The sequence below is a fragment of the Manis pentadactyla genome, chromosome 4, assembly GCF_030020395.1.
Source record: "Manis pentadactyla isolate mManPen7 chromosome 4, mManPen7.hap1, whole genome shotgun sequence".
NCBI lineage: Eukaryota > Metazoa > Chordata > Mammalia > Pholidota > Manidae > Manis > Manis pentadactyla.
This window is the reverse complement of record NC_080022.1, coordinates 4,351,202-4,378,282: the sequence shown is the minus strand read 5'-3', so window position 1 is coordinate 4,378,282 and position 27,081 is coordinate 4,351,202. Positions and strand designations below refer to the sequence as shown.

The 27,081-nt window shown below is 55.0% G+C and overlaps 1 protein-coding gene across 4 annotated transcripts in view; it reads left to right on the top strand.

Moving 5' to 3' along the window:
• Positions 1–13,710: 13,710 nt before the first annotated feature.
• The window catches only part of PLEKHG5 (pleckstrin homology and RhoGEF domain containing G5), a 30,496-nt gene continuing 17,125 nt past the window's right edge, over positions 13,711–27,081 (top strand). Inside the window, exons 1-2 of one of the 4 annotated variants that reach the window (XM_036925371.2) lie at positions 13,711–13,845; positions 22,043–22,119. In XM_036925371.2, coding sequence (XP_036781266.2) covers positions 13,713–13,845; positions 22,043–22,119 — 210 coding nt within the window. In that variant the 5' untranslated portion in view covers positions 13,711–13,712. Of the gene's footprint in view, positions 13,846–21,067; positions 21,216–21,800; positions 21,941–22,042; positions 22,120–25,306; positions 25,406–27,081 lie in introns of those variants that run through there. The other 3 variants (XM_036925376.2, XM_036925378.2, XM_036925377.2) reach the window with 3 other exon arrangements.

Sequence of the window (27,081 nt, the reverse complement as noted above, 5' to 3'; positions counted from 1 at the left end):
ATAAAAATCAAATGTGTATTCATATTTGAACTGACTGTTTATAGTTCATAATGCATGAGCAAAACCAAAAGTTTCTGTGATGACTGCCCTGGTACTGTTCACCATGTAACTTATTCACTATGTAAGAATTTGTTCTCCATGTAAGAACTTGTTCGTTATGCTTCAGAAGATTGGAGACTGACGAAAATTAGGCTTGGGGTGGATTAATGATTGTGCATTGAGCATTGACTCCCCTATACAGAATTTTATTGTTGTTAACAACCATTTGATCAATAAATATGAGAGATGCCCTAACAACAACAACCAAGAAAAAGTACACACTTCCAATTGTAAAATAAATAAGCAACCGGGATGTAATGTATAGCATAAGGAATATAGTCAAAATATTGTAACAACTTGGTATGGTGATAGCTGGTACTTAGAATTATCATGTATATAAATGTTGAATCACTGTGTTGTACACCTGAAACTAATGTAATGTAATACTGTGTGTCAACTACCCTTCAATAAAAAATAATTATCTAAAAAAAAAAAAAAAAAAAAAAAAAAAAAAACCCCAACAAAGATCCACGCACTGCTACAGCTGTAGATGCACTCATCCCACCAGTTCCTGGACTTGCCATGGGAATGAGGAAGGAGATATCTAAGCTGGCCTGTGCATACAGTAAAACAACAAATTTGACTGCATCTATACTGTTGGAACTCAACCAAGAATTAGGAGAAGTGCAAATTGTAGTGCTCCAAAATCTTACAACTACAGACTATTTACTGTTAAAAGAACATAAGGGATGTGAACATTCCCCAGGAATGGGTTGTTTTAATTTGTCTGATTTCTCTCAGACGGTTCAAGTTCAGTTGGACAATATCCACCATATCATAGATAAGTTTTCACAAATGCCTAAGGTGCCTAACTGGTTTTCTTGGTTTCACTGGAGATGGCTGGTAATTACAGATATGCTTTGGTTATGTAACTATACTCCTATTATGTTAATGTGTGTGCGCAATTTAAGTAGTAGCTTAAAACCTATACATGCTGAAGTTACTCTACAAGAAGATATGTCAAAGAAATAATCAATCTTCCCATGTTTTCTTCCGCCTGCTACTTCTATAGCTTTTCTTCTTCCTTCCTAATTACAACCCTTAAATAGAATTCGTGCCTCATATCAAATTTACCGAGTATCATAATTCTTCCAAGTGGTAAAGATACCTCAAGACAAATGCTGGGCATAGAAGCCACAGGGCATAAATCTGCAAAGAAGTAAAAAGCTAACCTTTTCAAACAATAAGGCTTCTCTCTCACTTACCAACTTTACATTTCCCTGTATGGCCCCGGAAGATGACTGGTTAGCCAGAGACGGGTAAGATTCCTCAAGGGAGGAACAACCTAAGACAGGCACAGTCGCAGGGGGGCCATCAGGTGAGAAATTGGGGATCAACAGAGGTGAGGCTTAGAACCTCACCCCCCCTGTTCTGAGAGAAATCTTCTGCATCCGTGGATGTTTATTGCCCTTGTCTAGCTCGGATTAACACATAGTCTACAGGCACACACCTGATCATCTACATTTGCTCTCTTACAACACTAAACTATGTTTTCTACCTTTATCTTGTATCTACCTACCACTTCAGCATTTTATTAAAAATAATAATAATAAAGAGAGAAATGTGGTATCCACATATAAATCAAGTATAAAAACCAAATGAGTATTCATATTTGAACTGACTGTTTATAGTTCATAATGCATGAGCAAAACCGAAAGCTTCTGTGATGACTGCCCTTGTACTGTTCACCATGTAACTTATTCATTATGTAAGAATTTGTTCTCCATGTAAGAACTTGTTTGTTATGCCTCAGAAGATTGGAGACTGATGAAAATTAGGCTTGGGGTGGATTAATGATTGTGCATTGAGCATTGACTCCCCTATACAGAATTTTATTGTCGTTAACAACCATTTGATCAATAAATATGAGAGATGCCCTAAAAAAAAAAAAAAAAAACACAATTTTGTAATTGCTTTTTTCCAATTAATACTATATTTTGGACATTTAAAATATACCAGTACCTAATAATCTACCTCATTCTCTTTAATGACTCCCATGATATGTATGGATATACCAGAATTTTTAAGCAGACCCTCTGTGAGTGGACATTTGGGGTTTCCAGTTTTTTCTTCTTGTAAATGATGCCATAGTGAATGAACATCCTTATAACTGTATCTCTGTGCACTTGTGGGAGAGCATCTATGGAATAAATTCCTGGAAGTGGAATTGCTGGGTGGAAGGGTGGAAGTGTTTGCATTTCAATAGTTATTACCAGATTATCATCAGAGAGCCACTCGTTCTCCCCCAGTAGTGTTTTGGTCCTTTGGGTGCTTTGTGTGCATCTGTGGACATCATCTTCCAGGAGCCCATCCCTGACTGAGGGTGCGCATCTGGGCAGGTGTCCCCTTATATGGTCCCCAGGTCCCTCTTTTCTGTCCCCTCCATTACCAAAATGCTGTGGCTCTTAGCTGAGGTGGGAGGCCGGCGGCAGACTACAACGTCATGCCTCCAGGGCTTGGAGGGTGTTGGGCACAGAGGGCACACCACACATACTTCTCTTACCTTTCTTGTTAGGTCCTCTCTTCCAAGGGCCCTCTCGTGCAGTAAGTTTTCAATCGCATAGATTATAGAATCAACTGACCTGTGTTGAATCACAGCTTTTCCTTCTTACTAGCTGGGTGACCTTAGGCAAGTCACTAGCCTTCTGAGCTTCAGTTTTGTTATCTTTAAAGTGGAGATAATACTACTGTCTACCACCCAGGGGTACCGTGGAGATTACATCAGGTGGTATTTGAGTCTGTGTCTCATAATCCTGGTATCTCAACTTTTTGTGGGTCTGTTTCTGTTCGTTTTTAATCTTGGGGTTTCATTTACTTGTATACCTAGTTATCTTTGACTATGTGTTGGGCGGTGTATTTTTAAAATTATTTGAGGCCTAGGATGGTAGGATTTTCATGTGTTTCTGCCACATGCCTGGAGGCACAACTAGTCTGGGATGACCTTAATCTAAATTTAAGTCTGAGGTTCCCTGTACTTTGAACTTTGTTCCCCTAGTCTCATAAGTCCATTAAAAGTGAAGCTCAGTTTCCCAACTTCTTTCCAGACATAAATATACCCTGAGGACAAAGCTATCTGAGTTTATCTCCCTTAGATCCTCCTCTTCTGCATTTTGACTGGTTTGATGGAGTTTTTAAATTATAATCAAATGTATATTACAGTGGTTCAACATCCCCCTCCCCCCTCCCCTCCATCTTCCCTCCCCCTTGGTGAAACACTCGTCACTTCTCAGTGTCTATGAGTCTAATGCTGCTTTGTTCCTTCTGTTTTGCTTTGTTTTTATACTCCACAAATAAGTGAAATCATTTGGTATTTGTCTTTCTCTGCCTGGCTTATTTCACTGAGTATAATACCTTCTAGCTCCATCCATGTTGTTGCAAATGGTAGGATTTGTTTTCTTCTTATGGCTGAATAGTATTCCATTGTGTATATGTACCACATCTTTATCCATTCATCTAATGATGGACAGTTAGGGTGCTTCCATATCTTGGCTATTGCAAATTGTGTGGCAATAAACATAGGGGTGCATACATCTTTTTGAATCAGGGATTTTTCTTCGGGTAGATTCCAAGAAGTAGAATTACTAGATCAAATGATATTTCTATTTTTAGTTTTGAGGAACCTCCATACTGCTTTCCACAGTGGTTGCACCAATTTACATTCCCACCAACAGTTTAGGAGGGTTCCCATTTCTCCACATCCTCTCCAAACAACATTTGTTGTTTCTTGTCTTTTGGATAGTGGCCATTCTAATTGGTGTAAGGTGATATTTCATTGTGGTTTTAATTTGCCTTTCCCTGATGATGAGTTATGTGGAGCATCTTTTCATGCACCTGTTGGCCATCTGTATTTCTCCTTTAGAGAAGTGTCTGTTCAGTTCCTTAACCCATTTTTTGATTGGGTTATTTGTTGTTTGTTTATGAGTTCTTTATATGTTTTGGATGTTAACCCCTTATCAGATGAGTCATTTATGAATATATTCTCCCATACTGTCGGATGCCTTTTTGTTCCACTGATGGTGTCTTTTACTATACAGAAGCTTTTTAGTTTGATGTAGTCCCATTTGTTCATTTTTTTATTTTATTTCCCTTGCGTAGGGAGATGTGTCAAGGAAAAAATTGCTCATGCTTATATTTAAGAGATTTTGCCTATGTTTTCTTCTAAGAGTTTTATGGTTTCATGACTTACATTCAGGTCTTTGATCCATTTCGAGTTTACTTTCATCTATGGAGTTAGACAATAATCCAGTTTCATTCTCTTACATGTAGCTGTCCAGTTTTGCCAACACCAGTTGTTGAAGAGGCTTTCATTTCTCATTGTATATCCATGGCTACTTAGTCCTATATTAATTGGCCATGTATGCGTGGGTTTATATCTGGGCTCTTTATTCTGTTCCATTGATCTATGGGTCTGTTCTTGTGCCAGTACCAAATTGTTTTGATTACTGTAGCTTTGTAGCATAGCTTGAAGTCAGGGGACTTAATCTCCCCAGCTTTGTTTTTTTTTCTCAGGATTGCTTTTGCTATTTGGGGTCTTTTGTGGTTCCATATGAATTTTAGAACTATTTGTTCTAGTTCATTGAAGAATGCTGTTGGTAGTTTGATAGGGATTGCATTGTATCTGTAACTTGCTTTGGGCAGGATATCCATTTTGACAATATTAATTCTTCCTATCCATGAGCATGGGATAGATTGCCATTTACTGGTGTCTTCTTTAATTCCTTTCATGAGTGTCTAGTAGTTTTCAGAGTATAGGTCTTTTACCTTCCTGGTTAACTTTATTCCTAGGTATTTTATCTTTTTGATAAACTTGATAAAATAAAATTGTAAATGGAGTTGTTTTCCTGATTTTTCTTTCTGCTAATTTGTTGTTAGTATATAGGAATGCAACAGGTTTCTGTGTATTTATTTTGTATCCTGCAACTTTGCTGAATTCACTTATTAGTTCTAGTAGTTTTTTGGTGGATTCTTTAGGATTTTCTATGTATAATGTCATGTAATCTTCAAATAGAGTTTAGCTTTTTCCTTATCAATTTGGATGCCTTTTATTTCTTTGTGTTGTCTGATTGCTGTAAGTAGGACCTCCAGGACTGTGTTGAATAAAAGTGGTAAGAGTGGGCATCCTTGTATGTTCCAGATCTTAGAGGAAAAGTGTTCAGCTTTTTGCTGTGAAGTATGATGTTGGTTGTAGGTTGTATATGTCCTTTATTATGTTGAGGTACTTGCCCTCTGTACCCATTTTGTTGAAAGTTTTTATCATGAATGGATGTTGAATTTTGTCAAATGCTTTTTCAGCTTCTATTAAGATGATCATGTGTTTTTTTATCTTTCTTTTTATTAATGTGGTGTATGATATTGATGAAATTATGAATATTGCACCATCCTTGCATCCCTGGAATAAATCCCACTTGGTCATAATGGATGATCTTTTTTATGTATTTTTGGATTCAGTTTGCTAATATTCTGTTGAGGACTTTTGCATCAATGTTCATCAAGGATATTGGCCTGTAATTTTCTTTTTTTGTGGTGTCTTTGTCTTGTTTTGATATTAGAGTGGTGCTGGCCTCATAGAATGAGTTTGGAAGTATTCCCTCTTCTTTTGCTTTTTGGAATGCTTTAAGAAGGATGGGTATTAGCTCTTTTTTAAAATGTTTGGTAGAATTTGGCTGTGAAGCTGTCTGGAACTGGAGTTTTGTTTTTGGAGAGTTTTTTGATTACCAATGCAATTTCATTGTTGGTAATTGGTCTTTTCAGATTTTCTGTTTCTTCAGGTCTTGACTGCTTTGATGTTTTTAAGATCAATTTTTTTAAATTCAGCTTTTTTGGTTGTCCTGAGTGGGAAAGTTGGTCTGATCTACCTAATCCACCATTGTAGGAAGCAGAGTCCTCACTGAAGAAACTAAATTTAGCACATTGTCTCTTTGTAGGTGTTGCTGTTATAGCCAAAAGTGTGGTGTATTTTTAAAGCACAAGAAAATCAAGTTTGTTAGGCTCACAATATAGGTAGGATAGAGGCTTCCTGCTGTGGCCAGCTAAGAGCCACAACTGTGTCAGGAGGTCCACTGTGCTCCCTTATGGTCCCCCGCGTTCCTAAGCTCTTCCCATTTCACCCATAATTGCAATAATGGGTGACAATAACCTTTTAACATCTAAGTTGGATTGCATCCCTCCTCTGTTAAAAAAAACTCCACTGGCTCCTGTATCACTCAGAATAAAAGGCAGAGTCCTCAGGTCCTTATGAGATGGGACCTGATACCTTGTCACGTCTCTGACTTTATCTCCTCTCCTGGCTTAGCACCTTGCTCTGTCACCCTGGCCTCCTTGAGGTTCCCTCACTGGAGTGACCAGTTCATCCTGCCTTTAAAACAGAATGTCCTGTGTCCTGGGAATCCTCTCAGGCTGGGGAAACTGGGGCAGTTGGTCACCTCAGCTCGAACACAAGATATGTTCCCATCACAGAGCCTTTGACTTGCTGTTTTCTCAGCCTGATATGCTTCTCCCCAGATATCTGCATGACTAGCCCCCTCACATCATTCCAGTCTCTGCTCAAAGTCACCTTTCTCAGAGAGGGATAACTAACATAACATGCATGTGAGTGTACACACACACACATGGTCACTCTCGATCTATTACCTGCTTTATTTTTCTTGAGCTACAAATGAACAGGACCCAGACAGAATCTCTCCAGGCCCATATGGAAGGCTCTTGGTCACCAGCATATGCTACAAAGCTAAGACAGGCTAAGCCAAAGCAGCTGCCCTGCCCAGAAACTGCCTTTATAATCCGAGCCTGCATCCTGGGCTTGGGGGAAGGAAGGGTCCTTGGCCTCCGTGGGCCAACAGGGAGACAAGGTCTGGGTTAGCCTGGGTTATCTGGATCTCTGCTGGGTTAGCTGATTCCAAGGGCATAATAACGATAGTTTCCAACCATTGGGATCAGTGTTTCAACAATGGGCTTGATACTTTGGAATCCCAGCTGTCCTGGAAGCCTGGCCAGTCTTTTCTGTGATTGGGAACCTGGCCCAGAAGCCTTTGTTCTTCGGACAGACTTGGCCCTCGAGAGGCCCAGCCTCTCAGTCTGTCTGGCCAGGTTTAAATGTCTGCAGTGGCCAGCGATTGGCAGTGAGGCTGGAATGTGGCCATGCTGCCACATGGCCCTGGGGGATCCAGGCCTCAATTTCATTCTCTCCCTCTTCCCCAGGCTGGGAAAAGCCCCGTACCCTAGCTGACAGAGCACCTGCGTCTAGTCAGGCACTCGTCTCCTCCCAGGGGCTAACCAGATCTGACCCCACACTGGGTGTCCAGGCCTGTGGGCTGCCCTCTGACCTGGGGTCCTCCACAGGGGCAGGGAGCCCTGCCATCTTTACCTTCGAGGATGACACAGAGTTCAGCCAGACCAAGCGTTGAGGCATTTGGAAGTCAGTGCCAGCAAGAACTGACTGTGACTGTGAATCCACCCAAGTTCAAGTGAATAAGCCTGTTCTGGCCAGGCTGGGGCTGGGCCCTGCATTGGGGGAGAATGAAGCCAGTAGTTGCTTCAAGGGGCTCCCAGTCTAGATGGAGCCTGGACTCCATCTTTTCAGTGTGATCACCTGCACCAGAGGCAGGACTAGAAGGCGACATGGCCCAGCAGCTAGGGGATGGCACCACCCATCTGCCAGGGAGCAGTGGGTAGGGGCTGATCCAGAAGGGTCTGAGCAGCCAGGTCACTTACCCAGCAAGGGTGGGAAGCAGGTTTTTAATCACAGATTTTCGTTGTATTTTTGTCATGATTGTAAACCATTGTCTGCAGAGCCCGTGCGAGGAGCAGAGCCTGAGTGTGAAGTCTGCTCCTCTGGATGAACTGATTTGATCCCCTGTGAGCGTCTCTGCTGTGTGGAGGGGGCTGAGGCCCAAAGAGGCTGAGCAACTCCCCCAGTGCAGCATAGCTGGCAGCAGCTAGGACCTGAGCCCCAGGGCCAGGCTGCATTCTGGAGGCTACCTTGGAGGGTGCAAGGGTGAGGCAGGGGTCCAGACGGCAGTGGTGGCCCGAGCCAGGCCAGGGCATTCTAGAGGCAGAGCTTAGAATGGTGTGGGCAGCTGGTCCCTGGCCAGGCCGCCCCAGGCTGCAGTGGGTGGATGGGTGGGGGAGATGAAGGTCAAACCAGATACTGGACAGTGACTGGACCTCCTACCCATCACCTCTGGGGATGCCTGGCTGTCTCTCTTGCACTGGGAGCCCAGGGAGGGGCCCATCTTCTTCAAGGCCCATGGCCAGAAGGTTCAAAGGTCAGGGAGGCTTGTCCAAGCCTAAAGGGCTCCCAGAGGCCAGAGGCAGGGACACATCTGGGGAAGTGAGGGCCCAGGACTCAAGTCACCTGGGATGGGCCCCCTGAACCTCTGTGACTCAGCTCAGGTTGCTGAGCAGTGATGAGCATGAAGGACTGTTGACTGGACCCTAGTGGCATGTGGAACTTGGTTATCTTGGCTGTGGAGGGAACAGCAGGTGGCACAGAGATTGGCAGGCAGACTGGCAACAGCCCTTCACCTCCTGGCTGGCCCGGGCAGGTCTCTAGGCCTCTCTCAGCCTCAGCTTCCTGCTCTATGAACTGGGGGTGACATAACACAGTGACAGAGGCCCCACCTTACAGTCTGAGGTCCAGGGCCTGGCACACAGGGCAACTTGGCAGATGATAGTGTCTCTGCTGTGTGCCCAGCCAGGAGCTGGAGAAAGAGGACTGAGAAGGATCCCTGGCCATGCAGGAGCCTCTGAGGGGCCCAACCTCGGCTGGGCCTGGCACAGGGCTCCTTGCCAACAGGATGCTCCCACTGAGCCACGGCGATGGGCCACACACATTCACACATTGAGTGCTGGGGAAGCCCGGCTGCAGGGGCACTGAGGGCAGGCAGCCTGCAGTGCCCACTCTGGGGACAGAGCAGAAACCCATTGCGGGGGTCTGCCCGCCTTGCTCCCAGGCTCTGCAAACCCCATTCTGGGACCCATTTGTGCCTGGACAACATCTCACTTGTCTTGGTCCCAGTACCTGGGCCCCCAAGGGTTGGAGAAAGGGGCATGTGGGCAGGTAGGAGTATGGGGGTCACCTTTGAGACCCCTCCTGGCATGGTGAGAGCAGCCTGCTCTGGTGGGTGTTGGGACACAGAGGCTGTGGGCTGTGAGGAGCTGTTTGGGGAGAGCGTGTGTGGCTGGGACCTGGTCAAGGCTGGAGGGCTTAGCTGGCTTGTGGCCAGGTGGCTGCAGCCCATGTTTCCACCTGCACCTTCCAAACTGATGCACCCCCAGATGGCTGAGGCTTCATATCCATGTGTCCAGGCCTCAGAATGGTTTACTCTGCAGGGAGGGTGTGTGCTGCCCATGCCAGGCCCCACTCTCACCCCTCCTGTGGGTGCCAGCTCTGGCTGCACTGCCTGCTGGCTGAGGGTTGGCTTCCACCCCATCCTGGGGCACTGGTCCTGAGGTGGTTTTAGCTTATGCCTCTGGCAGGTGGAGGCACATTCTTCTCTTTATCCAGAGCTGGAGGTCTGGTTGGGGGGCGTCCATGGGACACATGTCCTCTCAGGCCTGGCTGATTGGGCAGAGGCAGGAGAGCTGGAGGGCTGGGGTGTGGCTAGTGTCTACCCCCACTGGGTTATATAAGGGGCCTCTGGATGGCTGTACTTAATCCCTAATAGGCTCTGCAGCCGACCTGGGGGCACTTAGACACAGTGCAACCCAAGAGGCTGCTTCTCACACGAGGTGGGCGGCCAACGCTGGGTACAGCCCAGCAGTGCCAGCTCTGTTCGTGGCCACCCCCACCAACCACCACAGCTGGCGCTCCCGGGCTGCCCTGGGCGTCCAGACCTCCCCAAACGCCGGAAGGAGGAGAAAGGGGTGTAGGCACGTGGGGAGCTCAAGGGACCCCAGAGGGCATAGTGGAGGGAGAGGGTCCTAGCCCCTTGGCAGAATGCAGGGACTCCCCAAGTCTTCATCCCCAGGGCGTAAGCACTCACTCCATGACAGGCACCCTGCTCAGCCCCACGTGGGCAGGATCTTGTGACTACACACTGGTGGACCCCCTCTTTCACCCCTCTCAGAAATGTGAAATCTGAGGTTTCAGGAAGCGTTGCCCAGCAGGTGGGCTGCCCAGCTCTGAGGCAGAGGTAGGGTCCTACCCCTTAGGGAGCCGCAGGGCCTGGCATGGTAGGAAAGGAGTCAGCCAGGGTGGCAGAGGGGAAAGACGTGCCTAGTGGGCCTGGGGACCCCCAGTCTGTGAGCTCAGGCAGGAAAGATACCCCCAGGGCCAAGGTCTCTGTCGGCAGTGGCTTTGCTGAGAGGCGGCCAGAGTGGGAGTGGGTGGTGCCTCCGGCCACCTGCTCCTCTTCCTCTTTCAGCCCCTTACTCAGCGGGCCTCTCGGACTCCTGCTTAGGCCCTCACATGGCACTTCTGCTCTTAAGGAAACAGCTGCAGTTTACAGAGGGCACGACCCCTCCCCACATCCAAGACCATTGCCAGGCACTGCCTGAAGCAGCCCGGGGTCCCCAGCCCCCAGCCCCTCTGCCTGTTCAGGCCCAGGCCTGGGCATTGGGAACTCATGGCAGGGGGGACAAGAGGCAGTGGGGTGTCCTCTGCCTGGGCCAAGGCTGCAGCCCCCAGGGGCCTTCCAAGAGGGGGGCAGGAGCCGTTGATGGCCTTGCTCTGGAGGGATCGTCCTGTCTAGAGGTCACAAGGTTCCCGGGGAGTGAGGCAGGAGACGGGGCCCTGGAGCGGGAAGATGGGCTTCCCGCTCAGGCTACTCTGCGTCCCTCTGGGCCTCGGGCTGCCTGTCTGTACCCTGCAGTGATGTGTCATGGAGGGCCAGGCAGTGTGGCCCCGCGGTGAGAGCACGGCTCGGGGGTTCCATGGGGCCCTGCGCAAGCTGCCTCATCCTGGCCTCGGCCTCTCCATCCCTGTGTGGGGGTAATCATGCCGGCCTCGGGGGGCTGGCTCAAGGATGAAAGGAGATGACGCACGAGCAGTGCTCAGCGCGGCGTCTGGCCCACTGAGTGTAGATGGCAGCTGCACATACACTGCCATCGCCCTGAGCTGGCCTGGGGGCCCGGGGGCACAGGAGCATGCAAGACGAACATGCCACACCCCAGCTGTCTCAAGCAGCGAAGAGCCCCCCGCATTTGTAAGCAGCGCCGTCGCTCTCCAGATTCCTCACCCACCTCTGACCCCGGACAAGGCCCGGCATCCGCCTCTGCTTTGAGCCCGGCTGCCTCACAGCGGCGGGGGCTGCTGCACTCCTTGGAGCACCTGGGGGTCCCTTCCTGGCCTGGTTGGTCCTGCCTGGATCCCCAGGCTGCCACACGCTCTGCTGTTCAGAGAGGATGGAGGCGAGGCCGGGGAGGGGGGCCTCCAGCCTGGACAGAAGGGGCGTGGGCGACTTGCCGGGGGAGCTGGAGGCTAACATCCAGGCAGCAGCCTGGCCCAGCCAAGGCAGGGAGGCGGGAGGCAGGAGGCACAGTCGGGGACAAAGAGAACCCGGGGGTGAGGCCTCGTGTGCCCAGGAGAGCGGGGGAGGGGGGCTTAGAGCCGGCTCCTCCTCTGCGGCCCTGGGAGGCTGAGCGCAGGCAGCTGCAGGCAGGGTGCTCGCATGGGGCAGGGGCTCCTTGTTCACCCCACAGCTGAGGGTGCAAATCTTTCCCTTTTGGGTGGGGCTCCTGTTGTGAAACCATAACCTAGTGTGGCGCCCACCAGGTCTGGGTCCGGCGTGGGTAACTGTTCTGGGCCCGCACCCCCTGCAGCCCTGGGCTGTGCTAGGTGGGCACTGAAAGCAGCCGTGGGGATGGCTCCTCTCCCTCCCCCACGCTCGGTCTGATACCCCCATGCTGGCCACTCACCTATAACCACAAGCAGGGGTTCCCCAGCTTTCTGTGGGCCAAAGCCACATGGGTGCCAGTGAGCAAGAACCAAGGGGCCTGCACTGGCTGGTCCCTGGCCGGGCACTGGGGTGGAGGAGGCGGTCAAACAGGCAGGCACATGGTTTGAATTACTTCAGCCGCCTCTTGGCACCTTAGCCCTCAGCTGGGGGTATGCAAGCTGCCTGGACAGCCACCCCTCCCACCCTCCCACCCAGCACAGCCCTAGGTGAACGCCCGCACCTCCTGAAAGCAGAGCCTTCTGCCTCCAGCTCCCCCTGCCTGGGCCTCGCACCTCTCTGTTGCCAGGCATCTGGTTGGGGGGTGCAGCGGCCTAGTGCCAGCTCTGCCCCCATCCCGGCTAGCTCCTATGGGGCCCTGGCAGGCTGGAGAGCCATGGCAGGGTCAGACAGAGGAGGCCTGGCGACATGGCAGAGGCTGGTGGGCAGGCCAAGGATGGTGCCCTTCCTGCCCAGTGTGGATTTCTGAGCACCTGCCCCACTGCCCTCTGACCACTTGGCCTTCCCCCAGGCTGGATTTGCAGCCAGACAGTCCTGGGTTCAAATCCAAGTTCTGCTCCTTATTAGCTGAGTTCCAGTCTCCTCTTCTGTGGCATGGGGGTAATCCTCCCTCTGTGGGAAAGCCCAAACGTGCCTGGGTACAGGAGAGCTCTTCCCCCAAGAGGGCAGCCATGGCTTCTAGTGTGCACTTTCTAACTAGGTGAAACGTGCAATTTTGCAAGGCTCTGGAATAAACTGACTGGTGATTGCATTTTCAGTGTGGCTGGGTTTTTATTCCTCACAGTTCTTTTTGTGGCTGGCTCTGTGCCCCTCAGCTCCTTCACATGCCCAGCCCTCCCCAGCCCCCACCACGGGTCCACCGGATGGGGGCAGTGAAGCTCTGTGATGCTCTTTGCACCGGTTCCGCCTGCCCAGGGTCCATGCTTGGTGCTGCCCTTGGGGTGGGTAAAGCAGCCCAAGGAGGAAGGCTGGGTGGGTGGGCAGCCTGGTGAAGTGTGACCAGCCAGGAAGGAGAGGGGCCCTTGGTGAGTGAGAGCCCAGCGGGCAGAGACCAGAGAGCCGGGAGGCTAAGGCTTGGCCAACAGCTCCTGCCCTTTGACCCCTGGAGGCCACCAAGCCTTTGCTCAGCAGAGCTGGGAGACATGCCTTGAGCTTCCTGGGGAGGAGGCCCAGTCAGGCAGCTGAGAACAGCTCTGCGGTCACCGACAGCACCCCCATGGGTGCTTTCTCTCCTCATTGAGAAATCCAGCAGTGGCCAGCTGGGGCTGGGGGCTGGGGTCAGAGGTTGGGGCAGGGGGCTGGGATTGCTCCTGGGACAGCACATTTTTCTCCTCTGAAAACTTGTCTTAGCCAAGAGACCATGAAACAATCGCACTCTTTGCCGGGCCTCTGCTGTCCCCAGACGGCCGACCCATCCCCTTGGTGGGGGCTCCGAGGGGGCCGGGAAGTCGAAATTTGTAAAATGTCTGTAGGAGGGGAAGAAAGACGCTTTGTGCAGGCCAGGGCCCTGGCCATTGGTCGGTTCCAAGGCCCCCAGACACTCCCAGAATGCTCCCTCCCCAGGGAGGGCCTCGCTTGCTGCCCGAGGCCAGCCCCAGGGGCCCCGCAGCCCCTCCCCGGCCCCTGCACCCACTGCACCCAGGCCTCGGGGACTCAGTCCCTGGGGTCACCCTGCTCTGAGGGCTCGGGCCCAGCAGGGGGGCCTCCCCAGACCTCAGCATGTTTCTCTATTGGAAGAAGCGGGGTGCCTACGAGCTGGAGGCCCTGCCCGGTGACCTGGCTGAGCTGGAGCTCGGGGCCGTGGAGCGCTTCTCCTGGAGCTCCGCCCTGGACATCATGAAGGACCTTGAGGGTAGGTGTGGGCCCACTTTCCTGGGAGGTCTTCAGGAGGCTGCAGCACCAGGGCTGCCTGGCCCCCCGCTGGCCAGAGCCTGTGGCCAGCGCCCCATGTTCATGCTGCTGCCAGCCACTGGCTCGGCAGTGGTATGAGGGCCAGAGCCCCTCCTGAGAGCTGCTGCTGCGGAGAGGGGCTGAGTACCAGGGCCCTAGGGGCTATGGGGACACGGGGGCAGGCAGAAGAGCCTCTCTTTCCTGCGGCCTGCTGGGCTGGGCTCGTGGGCCCACAGCCAGGCTGGGAGCAGGGCAGCTGTGGCTGGCACTGGGCTCCAGGCCTGGGCTCTACCTCTGTCCTCTGCCTCCAAATCAGGGCCACATGCTGGGAAGAGTCCTTCTGAAATGTTCGTGCTGAAGGCTCCAGGACATGTGTCATTTCTCTTCTTGTCCCCATTGCAGATGAGGAATCAGCAGCACAGAAAGATAAAGTCCCTTGAGAGGCAGGATGGGCAGTGGGGACGCTGAGCCCGGGGCCTGTTTTTGGGTGCCCCACTCCCCGCGATCTCCCTCCCCAGATGTGCGCTGTGGGTGGGCCGCCTCAGGTGCACACGCGGAGCACTGCAGGCATGGCACAGAGCAAGGGGGCAGTCCGTGTGGGTCATGGTTGCCATTTTATTGTGGCTGACTGACCAGGTGCCCTGCGGAAAATTCAGCCTTGGGCTGGACACTCTAATTCTGTGGGACAGTTTGGTGCCAGTGACAGCAACCCAGGTCTGGCCTGCAGGAGTGGGCAGGGTGAGGGAGCCTAGGAGTCAGTGTGCTCCCTGCCCTCCTCATCTTGGGTGCGAGGCTCCAGCCACCCCCCAGCCACAGGCCCAGACTTGCAGAAACCTCTCTCAGGTGCAACTTCCACAGCCTGGCAGGGGCTTTCCCTGACCCATTCCTGAGATCAGAGGGCATGGAAAGTGATGAGCAGGCCTGGCATCCGCTGTGGAAGGAGACCACACGGAGCATGGGTTCTACAAAGCGCCATGGCAAACGCTACTCTCAGAGAAAGGGCCCTGTGGGCATAAACAACAGGTGTTTTCATGCGATGGGACACCTCCTGCTTCCTGCCCCACCAACCAAAGCAGACGGGGGTGAAGCTGCTTGGAGGGGAAGCACAGGGTGCACCGGGCCCCACGAGCCCCAGCAGCCCCCAGGGGTGTGTGCAGGGGGTGGGGAGGAGCCCGTAATTCTGGGCTGGGCGCAGAGCGGGGGGCGGGGGCAGGAGGGTGACATGGGGGCAGGCCTGTGTGGCAGTAGGGCAGCGTAGGGGAACGCTCCTGTCCTTTAGCTGGGCACTGTTCTGGAGCCAGAGGGGGCTTGGGAGAGTGGGCCAGGAAGGGGGAGCTGCAGGGGGCTTCGGTCCGCTTATACCGCACCTGGCAGATTCCTGTCCGCCTGAGGCAGGCAAGGTGGCAGAGGTCCTGACAGGACCAGGGCTTTGCCTCACATCATTAAGCCAGTCTCGGCCACAAGCCATGGACGCCCAGCAGGGTCCGTGCCACCCCATCACCCCCAGTTTGTTCTCCACACCTCAGGCATCTGGAAAAGCCCAAGCTTGGCTGTGGCTGGGCGCCCCACTCTGAGAGGCTCTGGGGTGCCTTCTGTGAAGCCCGCTGACCCTCCCTTCGGGGAAGAGCAGTCCTTCCCACCTCTGGGATTCCACAGCCCACTGCACAGGGACCGTTCGCTGCCAGCTCTGGGGCCCCGCAGCTGACGTTTAGAGGGGCCTTGCTCCATGCCAAGCCTTTTTAAAGCTATGGTCCCTGGCATCTTCATGCCCACCCTTTAAGGCAGGGATGATTCTTGGTGTTCCCTCTACTCCAGAAATGAAGGCAAGGCTCAGCGGGGCCATGAGTGGGGGTGCCCAGAGACACAGTTCCTGCCCTCATCCTCAGAGCCACAGACAAGGCCCTGCTCACCCACTTGTCCCCCTGCCTCTCTACCCAAGCTGGGAGAGAGGCCCGGCACACAGCAGGTGGGTCGTGCTGCGCGCGCAGACCTCGGGGCTGTGCTGGGGCAGGCCGGGTGGGCGAGCTGGGCACCGCAGCTGTCTGTGTGGGCTCTGTCCTCTGCAGCCAGCTGGCCCCTGGCCTGGGCCCACTATGGGTGGGTGGTGAGCCCCGGCGCCAGCCCAACCCAGTGATAGGGTGGGGATCGTGCACGGAGCATGACTGTCCGGAATAGGAGTCTCGAGCTGTATCTGCAGCCCTGCTCCTGTTCCTCCCTTGGCCACTCTCAGTTCCTCTGAGGAGCCTCGGGAGGAAACCCGGGGTGGGCAGATGGGCAGGTGCCCACAGCAGCCTCAGCCAGAGGAAGTGGCTGGCTTGCTTCGGGCCTGCTTGCAGGAACTGTGCGGACGGTTTCTCTGGCCCCAGGAAGGAATTCTAAATGCGTCCTCTTGCCTCTTCTTACTGAGGCATGTGGGCAGGCAGGGCAAGGGTTGGGGTCTCCAGGCCCCACGGAATGGTGCCTGCACTGGTTCTGGCCTGCAGGCAGGGAGAGCGTCAGAGGCCATGGTCCCTGCCCTTTCCTCCAGGGAGGGTCCCCACTTGACTGCCCTACCCCAAAATGCCCCGTGGGGCTTTGGGAAGGGGAACACGTTTCTTTCCCAGGCCACCTGTGATTCTCTGACCAGTGTCCAGGGAAGGGAGTGGCAGAAGTCTCCTGCGGCTGGCGGCCATTCACCCAGGACAGGTCCCTTTGGCTTTTGGCCAGGTTTGAGCCAAACCTTGCCCTTCGCCAGGCTGCCCTGGTAAGGGGGCTCTAGCCCTGGCACAGCCCTGGGGAGCTGCCCGAGCATGGCCAGGCTCCCAGGAGGGCAGGGTTTGCGGAGGAGAGGGCATTTAAGGCCACAGCTGCTTCCTGGGAGGGGCAGCCTTTGCACGGCCAGGCCTGGGTTTGGGAAGTGGTAGGCAGTGCAGCTCTGCCTTCGTGGGGCAGAAGGGGCCATTGGAGTGGGGGCTCACAGCCCTAACCTCTGAGAAGTAAGAACAAGAGTGAAAGAGTGACTTCTTGTACACTTGTATCAGGCTGGGGCCAGCTAGGGAAGGGGGCAGTTATGGGATTAAGGGGGAGCCAATTCTTGTGTGCCAAGCACCTAACTGGACCAGGCACTGTGGGGGCACCGTGGGGCAGTGTAGCCCACTGGTCAGGAGCGTAGGCTTGGAGTCTTCAGCTTTCTCACTCACTAGCTGCATGACCTTGGGCAAGGTTCCCAACCCTCTGAGCCTCAGTTGCCTCACCTGTAAAATGGGCACAATGATCAGACCTCCCTCTCTCAATTGTTCAGAACAGCCCTATACAACAGAACTTGGATCATTACCATTTTCTGGTATCCACATTAAAAACACAGTGAAACAGAAGCTGAAAACATGTAAGTTAAATTAAGTTTAATAATGTATTTTATTTAACCCACTATGTTCCAAACATTATCATTTCAACACGTAATCAATATAAAAACTCGTCAATGAGATTTTACTCTTTTTTTTTTTGGCACAAAGTCTTCAAAATCCAGCGTGTGTGTTACATGTACAGCACATCTCAGAACGGACCAGCCCCCCAGCACGTGCTGCAGGGCTGCGGTGGCCAGTGGGTGAGACCTCACTGCAGAGGGTTAGCGGAGAGAGCAGAAAGCCGAGCACCCAGCCGGGCCCGTCAGAGCTGAGGTTATGGGCTGTTGTTCCCCAAAGCCGTCTGCTGGGAGAGACAGGTCAAGAGTCCTAGGCCGGTTCAAAGGCCCATCCCAGGACAGTGGGATGAAGGAGGGAGAGATTCAGCTGGAACTGGGATATGTTGAAACAGAAAGGTCCTCCGGAAGGTAGCTGCACTTGACTTGGGTCTTGGAGAGCCGGCAGGATGTTGGTGGGCAGCGAGGGGGAGGATGCGACAGGAGCAGAGGAGCTCCCGAAGGGCTGCCGGAGTGAGGCTGGTGGGCGGCGATAGGGAGCGGTGGGGACCGTGCACGGTGGAAGGGAGGGGGCCAGTCCACGGCAGACACAACTTGGGAGTGGGAGCCATCGGGCATATGGGTCCAGAGTTGCCAGGCTCCTCTGGTTTGTCCATGGAAGCCAGAAATCTGGATTTTATGTGAAATCTGACTTTTCAAAGTTGGCAACCAATTAAAATTCTTTTGAAGCCTTGTGCTCCGCCAAACAAAACATGTCTGCCGGCTGGCTGCTGCCCAGGCGCCCTGCCGGCCAGTTGTGGTAGAGATGGAGTTGGGGGAGAGACGCGAAGGTGTCTAAGAGGGCGGGGGAGCTGGCGGGTGGGCTTGTCTGCCTGGCTGAGGGGCCCGGAGGGCAGCCCAGAGGGAGCCTCCGGTACACTGGTGGGGGCAGGCTCCGAGTTCCAGGTCTGCCTGGGGTCTGGCTGAGGGGGAGCAGCTAGACATCTGCTCATATTGCCTCAGGTCAGAGGGGGCAGTGCAGGTGGGGTACTAAGGGCGGGCAGTGGAGGCAGGCCCCCGAAGCTGCCGCAGAGTCACAGAGGCCCCTCTACCACCCTCTTGCGCTGCTCCAGGGCTCTCCCTACTAACCGGCTGTGGGTCCCCTCATTACCGCTCCCCAACAATCATGGGGCTCTGTACCCACTCAGACTGACTTTCCATGGTCTCAGGGCTCCAGGGAGTTGCCTGCCTCAATTTAAATTCTCAACAGAGTGAATCTGATTGATGGGCTAGGCCAGGTGGCCATGTGTGGCCCCGTCAGCTGCATCCAGGGTATACCAGCACCTAGTATGACATGTCTCCTCACCCAGCACACCTTTCCTGCAGGGCCGTAGATGGGTGGCTTGCCTAGAGAGTTCAAGGCAGGCCTGTGGTGGAGGCAAGCTGTCCCACGCCTGAGCTCTCCCTCGTCCCCAGAAGCTTCTTTCCGGGGGGTCCTCACTGATTTTCCTGTGTTTGGAGTCTGTGGGAGAGAGCAACACACCCATGGCCCTGGAGGTGGTGGCTTTAGTGCAGAGAAAGCTAGATCCTAGTGTTGCTAGGACCAAGCAGCCCGGTGGGGGGGGTGTGTGTCTAGAAAGCAGATTGGACACCTTGAAGGGGCTGAAACCAGGAGAATTAGAGGCCAGAGACCCCAGCCAGGTAGAACCCCAGTGTCCAGAAGAACCAGGACCAAGAACTCCAGAACCCACGCATCACAACCCCACAGGCTGTGGGGGAGTCTGGTCCCACAGTGGCTGTGTATGGAGCAGTCATGGGAAGGCAGTTCCAGAACCCTAGGGTGTGAAGTAGCCTGGAGCCTGCAGAATTTAGAGTAGAATCCAGAATCTTGGGGCAAAGGGTGCTAGAACCTGACCCAAGGCCCAGAGTTGTGAGAACCCAGGGACCCGGTTCCACCAACAGACGGTGTCTGGCTGAGTTTGAGAAGTCCCCCACAGGGTGCGTGGAGCCCTCCCCCAAAGCTGGCTGATGTCTCAGGTCCCAAGGAACCCAAAAGACAGAGGGGTGCTGCTGGAGTTGTATGGAGAGCTCTGCCTTCCTCCCCACCTTCCAATCAGTACCTCCTGGCAGGCAGGGCTGGACTGCTGACCACAGGCTCCCAGGGGCAGGGTCCTCATAGGGCCATCTCCCAGCTCACCTGCTAGAGGCAGGTCAGGCAGCACTGGGCCTCTGGACAGCTGAGGAAGCAGAGATTCTGAGTGGGTCAGAAAGAACTATGTGCGCTGAGAGATGCAGTGGCCTGAGGGTCCCGAATTTCAGAGGCAGGCACATCATTCTTCTTAGAGCCCCAGGTTCACACTGCACAAAGAGGAGACCGAAGGACACTGTACCACCACAGGTGCCAGCCTCTTTCCTGAGACTCGCCTCCCTGCTGCACTGCAGGCGTGCTGCCCTCTAAAGGGCTGGCCTGACACCAGGCCCCACAGGGAGCTCCCTAAGGCTTGTCAGGGCACTGAGGGGTTCCCAGTGCCCAGCCTGGGACTTGGCACATGGTGGGTCCCCAGGGGACTTTCAGTGTTTGTTTGTTGACTGAATCCAGAAAATCAGGAAGGCCTGGGACCCAGTACAGTTCCAAGAGTCCTTGAGGGTAGGGACTTGGGTTCTGGTCATCTGTGAGTCCCCAGGGGCAGCCCATGTAAGGGACACATGCGGAAAGGCAGGCACCCTTCTCCAGCTGAGAGGCCTCTGGGGAAGGGGCTGGGGGAGCCTTTGGGAGAGGGACCCAGTCCCCACCAGAACTGATTCTGCCATACTTGGGCCTCATGGACCCAGAGCCTCCCAGCACCAACCTGCAGGTGGAGTGGGTTCTAGGCAGCCTTGGGAGCACTGCGAATCCTTTGAGGGAGTCTTGGCTACCTCCCCAGGGCTTCATTTCTGTAGTGCAAAGTGTTTTGTAACCACTGAAATGTCCAAGCACCGCGTGATGCTATTTAAGTGCAAGACCAGGCGAAGCTAATAGATGCGGTTAGAAGTCATGGCGGTTAGAAGCTGGGTACTGCGGCTGGCAGCGCCCACCAGGGGATCTCTACAGCGCGGCTGGCGATGCTCTGCCTCTCCATTTGGTGCTGGCTGTTTTGTGAAAATTGAGCTGTGCACTCATGCTAGCTGCACTTTTCTGTACATATTTATCCTTCCATAAACTTTAAAAAGGCTAGCCAACAGAGATGGTAACAATAAAACAACAGTAGCCACCAAGTCCACTCCTATTTATGAAGCCCCTGCCTGCCTCACACCAGCATTTCTAAATGTGGGGGAGGGAGTCTGCTGGCGGTGGGCAATGGTGTGCCAGGGAGCTGTCCTGGCCTGCATTCCTACCCCCGGGAAGGGGCCATTTCCACTTGGTACCATTCAGTCCAGGAGAAAAAGCAAAGTTGTCTAAAATGCCTTTATTTCCATTTTCCAGGAGATTGAGAAAATGCCTCTTGACCACATAAAAAACAAAGGTGTTTTCTTTTGAGGTGGCTGGGGAGTTGAGGGGCGGAGGGATGGCCTTTGGTCACAGCCCGCGACAGTTCCGAGAGGCGGGTTGTCCTATCGTCCCTGCGGGCGCCCGCGCTGCCCAGCGGGGTGCGGGGCCGGGTGGGCGGCAGGGGTGCGCGGGGTGCGGGGCTCGCGCGGACCCGCAGCAGGGGGCGGGGGCGGAGGGCGCGGGGCGCGCGGAGGGCCGGCGGGAGGCGGGGCGGGACAGGGCGCGGAGTCCAGCCCCCCGCAGGCGGGGCCGCCCGTGGGGCCCCTCCCGCCGCCCACCTGCCCCGCCCCGCCTCCCGCCGCCGAGGGTCCCGCGGCCCCGGCGCCCGATCTGCTCGCGTCCGCCGGCCCGGGCCCGTCCCCCGCCGCCCCGCGCCCCAGGCGGGCCGCCCGCCCGCGTCCCCGGCCGCCCCGCGCCGCCTCCATGGGTGAGTCCTGGCCCCCCGACCGGCCCCGCCGTTCAGGCCCCGGGGCGGGCGGCCTCCGCGCCGGCTCCGGGAGGGGCGCGGGCGGGGGGCGCGGCGGGCAGGCGCCGGGCGGGGGGCTCGGCCCGCCCCTTCTCTGGGGAAGGCCTGACCGGGCTGGGGGGCGGCGGACGCCGGCCCCGGAACCAGGCGGCAGGGGCCAGACTGTCCCCCGTGCTGGGGCCGCGCCGGCAGCGCCCCTTCGCCCGGGCCTGCGCGCTGGCCGCGCCGCAGCCTCTCCGCCCCCTCCCTGCGCCCGCCGCCGCTGTGCCCAGACCCTAGGAAGAGAGGCAGCTTGGAGGGGGCCAAATTCTGGGTTAAGGATGGACAGCGGAGGGGGGTGTTCAGCTGTGGAGGCAGTGATGTGCAGGGCAGGGGCGGGAAGGCCTCCTGGACCCCTGGGGTCCCCCTTCTGCCAGCAGCCCTGGAAGGCTCCCCCAGGAAGTCTGGGGCTCCACAAGGTCACTGAGCCTGACTGGTGGGGAGGAGGGAGGGAGGGAGGGAGGGAGGGAGCAGCTTATTTCCAAAGACGTTTTCTCCCCCTGGAATCTGGATAATTTCCCTGGGGAACTGCAGCAAGAAAAGGGCTCTGCACAGATTCCCATGCAGATAAGTTGGCATTTAAAAGAGAAAGGGACAGTGACCTCCTTTGGAGGGAGGACTGAGGAGCCAGCCCCACCCGTTCTCTGGTAGGGGGGGCCTCTGGGGTCCCTGGGAGCCTGGGTGCCTCCGCCTGGGACACACCCTCCCTGGACCCCCCCCAGCTGATAACCCTCTACTCCTCTCTACAGATAACCGGAGCCTGGCGCAGGAGAAGGGACCGCGCTGTCAGAATCCTGACTGCATGGACAAGGCGTGGGCAGCCAAGGTAGGGAGCCTGGAGAGCCTGGGAGCTGCCAGGGCACAGGGGACGGGGCTCTAACCACCCTCTCTATCCCGGAGAGGGTCCCTGGCAAGGCTGTGGCTGGCTGGGCCACTGTAATTTAGGTTCGGGGTGGGCAGGGCCACAGGGTGGCTGGTCTAGGAGACACACCTAGGTTGCCTCAGGAAGAGCAGGGTGGGGGGGTACTTTGGCAAGGGCAGGGGAGCAAGGATGTCCCAAAGCTCTTCCTGCACTTCAGTCCTTGCAACCACCCTGAGGGGACAGGAACTACGACCCCATGTCACTGATGAGGACTCTGAGACTTAGCAAAGAAAAGGACCTCCCCACTAAGGTTCTGGCTCAGTGCCCAGCTGGCACCCTCCCTGCAGCACTGGACTACTCTTTAGGCCTGGGCATGGATTGGGGATGCTCTGGGACTTCATGAGAGTGACTGCGGCTCTGGGGATGACAAAGGGAAGAAGGGACAAACCGGTCCTGGGGTGCCAGGGCTTGGGAGCTGGGAGCCGCTCAAAACAGGAGGAATAAGGATAAATATATGACAGGGCACTTCTGCCTCTCTCGAGTGGGGCTCTGTGCCACAAGCGCTCTGTGCTCTATGCACCACTGCAGCAGCTCTGCTAGGAAGGCATCATCACCCTGTTTTCCAGATGAAGATACCAAGGTTCAGAGAGGTCCTGTGACTTGACCCAGGCCCTGAAGCTCAGGAGAGACCAAGCCAGGGCTTGACCCAGGTTTGGGCCCTCCCAGCACACATTTGAGTGGCAACGGGAGTAAATGCCACAAGTTAATGTGTCAGGCCCAGGCCCTGAGGACTCACTGCCTCCTCCCTCTGGCCTCCCAAGGTCTGTCCTGTCATTATTCTCGTTGATAGATGAGGAAACTGGCGCTTGGAGAGGTGGTGGCTCACCCAAGAACACATCACTAGGATGTGGCAAAGTTGGGATTTGAACCCAGAGCCCTGATCTGTATAATACCAGAGCCTATGTTCCTAACAACTGTGAACTCAGCTCTGCCAGCTGCAGGAAATTGAAAATGCCACCCTCCCACTCCCCCAGCTCTCCCTACCACCCCCCTCTGCCCAGACACATGCGCATACATTCTGTACAGGAAGACCACATTAGAAGGAACGCGGAGGACTGTTCTGGGGGCGGGGAGAGGTGGGGGAGGCTTCCAGTTGCCGTGGTCACCGGGCAAGGGGGTGGCTGTGATGTCACATACAATCTGCTGGCGCGGATGGTGCCTGGCATTGCGGTTCTGGTCTTGGCTGGTTGTCTCTCCCCCAGATGGGGGCTTCTGGTGATAAACTGGCCTCAGCTACCCCAAAAATACATCCAGCCAGGGACCTGCAAGGCCTTGGGGCCCATCCTGTGGCAGGGACAGGCCCACAAACTGTCAGAGGCCCTGGGCAGGGGTAGGAGGGCCTGACTGCTCAGAGGTGAGGCCGGTGATACAAGAGCTGGTCTTGGAGCAAATGTAGGCCCTCTGCAGCCTCCAGGTCCCTGCTCCAGCCCAGCCTGACCTGCCTGGAACTCAGCATGGCTAACATTGGCATCAGCAGTCAGCAGATCACCCAGCCTACAGGGGCAGAGCCCCAAGCCCTGACACCTGTGGGACCCATGTTGGGGCATTGGGCACAGCCTCACTTTGGGGACAGGGATCCCTGATGATCAGAGACAGGAGGGTTAGTCCCGGAGGACATCTTGGAGAAGGTGGCCTCTGGTGGAGGTGAAAAGGTGGATAGGCAGAGCGTAAGGCAAGGTGGTCCAGGAAGGGCAAGAAAAAAGGGCCCATAGGCAGGTCTTACCAGGGGATGAGCCGGCTGAAGCAGAGGCTGAGAGGAGGTGAGTGAAGCTCAGGTTTTGTTAGAAAGAGCAGCAAAGAATGCCCTTATTAATTTTTTTTCTGTTTGCTTTTTATTAATTGAAGTGGAGTCGACATTCAGTATCATAGCAGTTTCGGTTGTACAACAAAAGAATGTCCTTATTGTTGTTGGTAATAACTACCACTAACTGAACACGTTTATATGCCAGGTGGGGTGTTAGGCCCTGTTGCTTTTCTCACTGAACCCATGAGGGAACCTCTGGAGACACGTGTTGGTTATTCCCCCATGACACGTAAGGGGACTGAGGCTCAGACGGGTGAACGAACTTGCCCACGTCACGCAGCACCACAGGCAGGTCTGGGGTGACAGCAAGCACCTCTTTCCTTACAGTCCTTGCAGCCTTGTAGGAATGGTTAGCAGGATGTGACTAGCCTTTTGAAGGAGATGATGTTATTTATTCATTCACCAAATCAGCTTGAAGCATCTGCAGCGCCAGGCCCAGTTCTTGGCCCTGGAGCTCCCTGGGAAACAAACGTCCTGCCCTCCTGGAGCTGACGTCCTACTCCCCTGGGAGGAGGAGGGAGTAAGGACTGGGATTTGCCAAACCGGACCCCCTGGCTGCCCCGGCGCAGAGCTGTCTTCTATCAGAACTGGACCCTTTCCCTTGTGGACCCACCCTGGAGGTTTTGTTTGAGCCATTCTAGGGTGCTGGGGTGTCAGATGAATCACCTGCCGCACCCCTAGAGAGGGGTAATAGGATGGGCTTCCTGGAGGAGGCTGCTGGTGTCCCGAGGAATGGAGAGGTATTGAGGTGGAGTGAAGCTGAGTGAGCAGGGGCCTGCAAGGAGCAAGCGGGAGGCCGAAGATTTGGGGAGGGAGGCGGAGCTGGACAGGGAGGACCTGAAGTCGGGGAGGAGTTTGGACACCCTGCCTCAGACCCCAGGAGAGAAGTTCCCGCCCCTCTGTAGGATGAAAGTGTGTAGAGTAGCCCACACCCGTGAGGTCCGTGTCAAAGCTCATCCCTCTCCAGCTGTGTGACCCTAGGCAAGTCACTACACCTCTCTGAGCCTCAGTTTTCACACAAGGAAATCTTCTGGAATTGTGGTGAAGATTAAAACAGGGCTTGTATGTGAGGTGCTTAGTGGCGTGTGGCCTGCCCTAGGCGTCCCAGAGAATGCTAACTGTGATTATGTGTTCTTCCACAGAGGAGGAGAGAAATTCCTAGGCTTCAGGTGTGCCCTCCCTCCCCTCCATGAGATCTGAGACCCTACCAGGTTCCACCCCACACCCTAACCAGCCCCACCTAGCCTGACAAATGCTTGTGGCAGATCTGTCCTGTTCCCCGGGCAGGCAGAGCTGGGAATCTGAAGGGAGACAGAGGAGGTCTTCGCTCCCTCTCTCATGGAGGGCCAGGTGATGACAGAGTGGGTATGGTTGCCCTTCTGCAAGGTAACTACCACACAGACAGTGTCTGGACTCCCTGGCTCCTTTCTGGGCCCGTTTGAACTGGGTACTCTGGTCAGAGTCTTTGCAGGGCACCCCAGGGCACAAGGGGACATGGAGGATGGCTGACACTGGCCCGAGACATTGGGTCACCACATTGGAGGGGACAGGAGACTTGGGGGTGCTTATCTTGGAGATGGGCCCCTCAGGGTATCATCTTCAAGCAAAGGTAGGAATTCCAGTAGCCACCATTCACTCAGCACCTGTTGTGTGCCAGGCCCTGCCTCGGTCGGTGCTTCACCACAGGGACCCCTCTAGTCCTCACCCACCCGATGCCATAGGGACCACCCCACCACCAGTGTAGAGACAGAACCCTGAGAAGCAGGGAGGTGAACTGACTTGCTGGGCAAGGCTGAGACTCAAACCAGGGCTGTCTGTTCTTAGAGCCTTCCATTTCTAAGGAGCTGACAGGAGGAAAGGGGGTGCATTTTCCTACACGGCTCCCAAGGGCCCTGGCAGGAGGTGAGTTTTCGTTCAGAATAGGCAAGAGTTTCCAACAGCTGAAGCTGTTCTCAGATGTATAGGCAGTGAGCACCCCATCCCCTGCTTGGTATTCAAGCAGAGAGAGTAGAGGTTGGGTTTGATGACTTTTATTTAGAGTACCCTTTCAGCTTAACAATGGACTGTGAGGTGGCAGGGATGAGTCAGGGGGTGTGTGTCTAGGGAAGGGGTGGCCAGAGGAAGACCGGTGGACACAGGGCAGAGGAAGGGGTGGATCTGAGATCCCTGTGGAGAAAGAATGGGCAGGATGTAGTGAATAATAGGAGAGGGAGTCACCTATTCTGGGCAATGCTTTGGGCCTAAGAGGTGGGAGGTCAGGGTGCCCTTGAGGATGGCCAGATTCTGGGGGTTGCTGGAGGTGACTGGACTTTTTAGATGCTGGCCGGCTGTAGTCAGGTGGCAGTCGGGAGCAAGGGGCAGTACCAGAGAGGCAATGCAGCTGGAATTCCTGGGCCGTGGCTAATTTTGTGGGAAGCAGAAGGGACCTGGCTCAAGAGGCAGGGACAGAGGACCCACTACATGTGACCTGGCCAAGATGAGCTGCCCTGGGGTGGACCCAGCCTCAGGGTCACTGCTGCCAAGGAGGGGGCCTGGGAGCCTGGAGACCCTGGCCCTGCGAGGGGCACAGAGAGGAGCTGCAGTTCTCCTTGGCCCAGATCTGGCCTAGGCCCAGTCCACCCATCTAGCTTGCCCTTTTCCCCCGCTGTGTAGTTAGGGAAGGCAGGGTGTGCTTGGGGCGCGTTGCCTGACGACTTCTGCGGAATCCCGCTATTCCCAGACACTCCCCTCGCCCCCAGTCCTGAGCGCAGAGTTATTCTAAACTGGGCAGCTGGGAACCACCAGCGGGCGATTGGCCCCTATTACAGCCATGCAGGCATGGGCCAGGAAAAAGGGGAGCACGGAGACAGGCGGGCCGTTTCTCAGGCGCCATGGAGGGCGCAGTTCCGAATCCAGCGGAAGCGGGCCTGGCTTGGGGCGATTCCCGGGACTGGGCTCGGTCTGCGGGTCCCTCCGCCTGGACCCCCGGGGGCACCTCTCCGGCCAAGGCGCGCCCTCGCCGGGGACGGGCGAGCTGCTGCCTTCACGCCCAGGTTAAAAGCTAGGGGCTGTGAGCTTGGGGA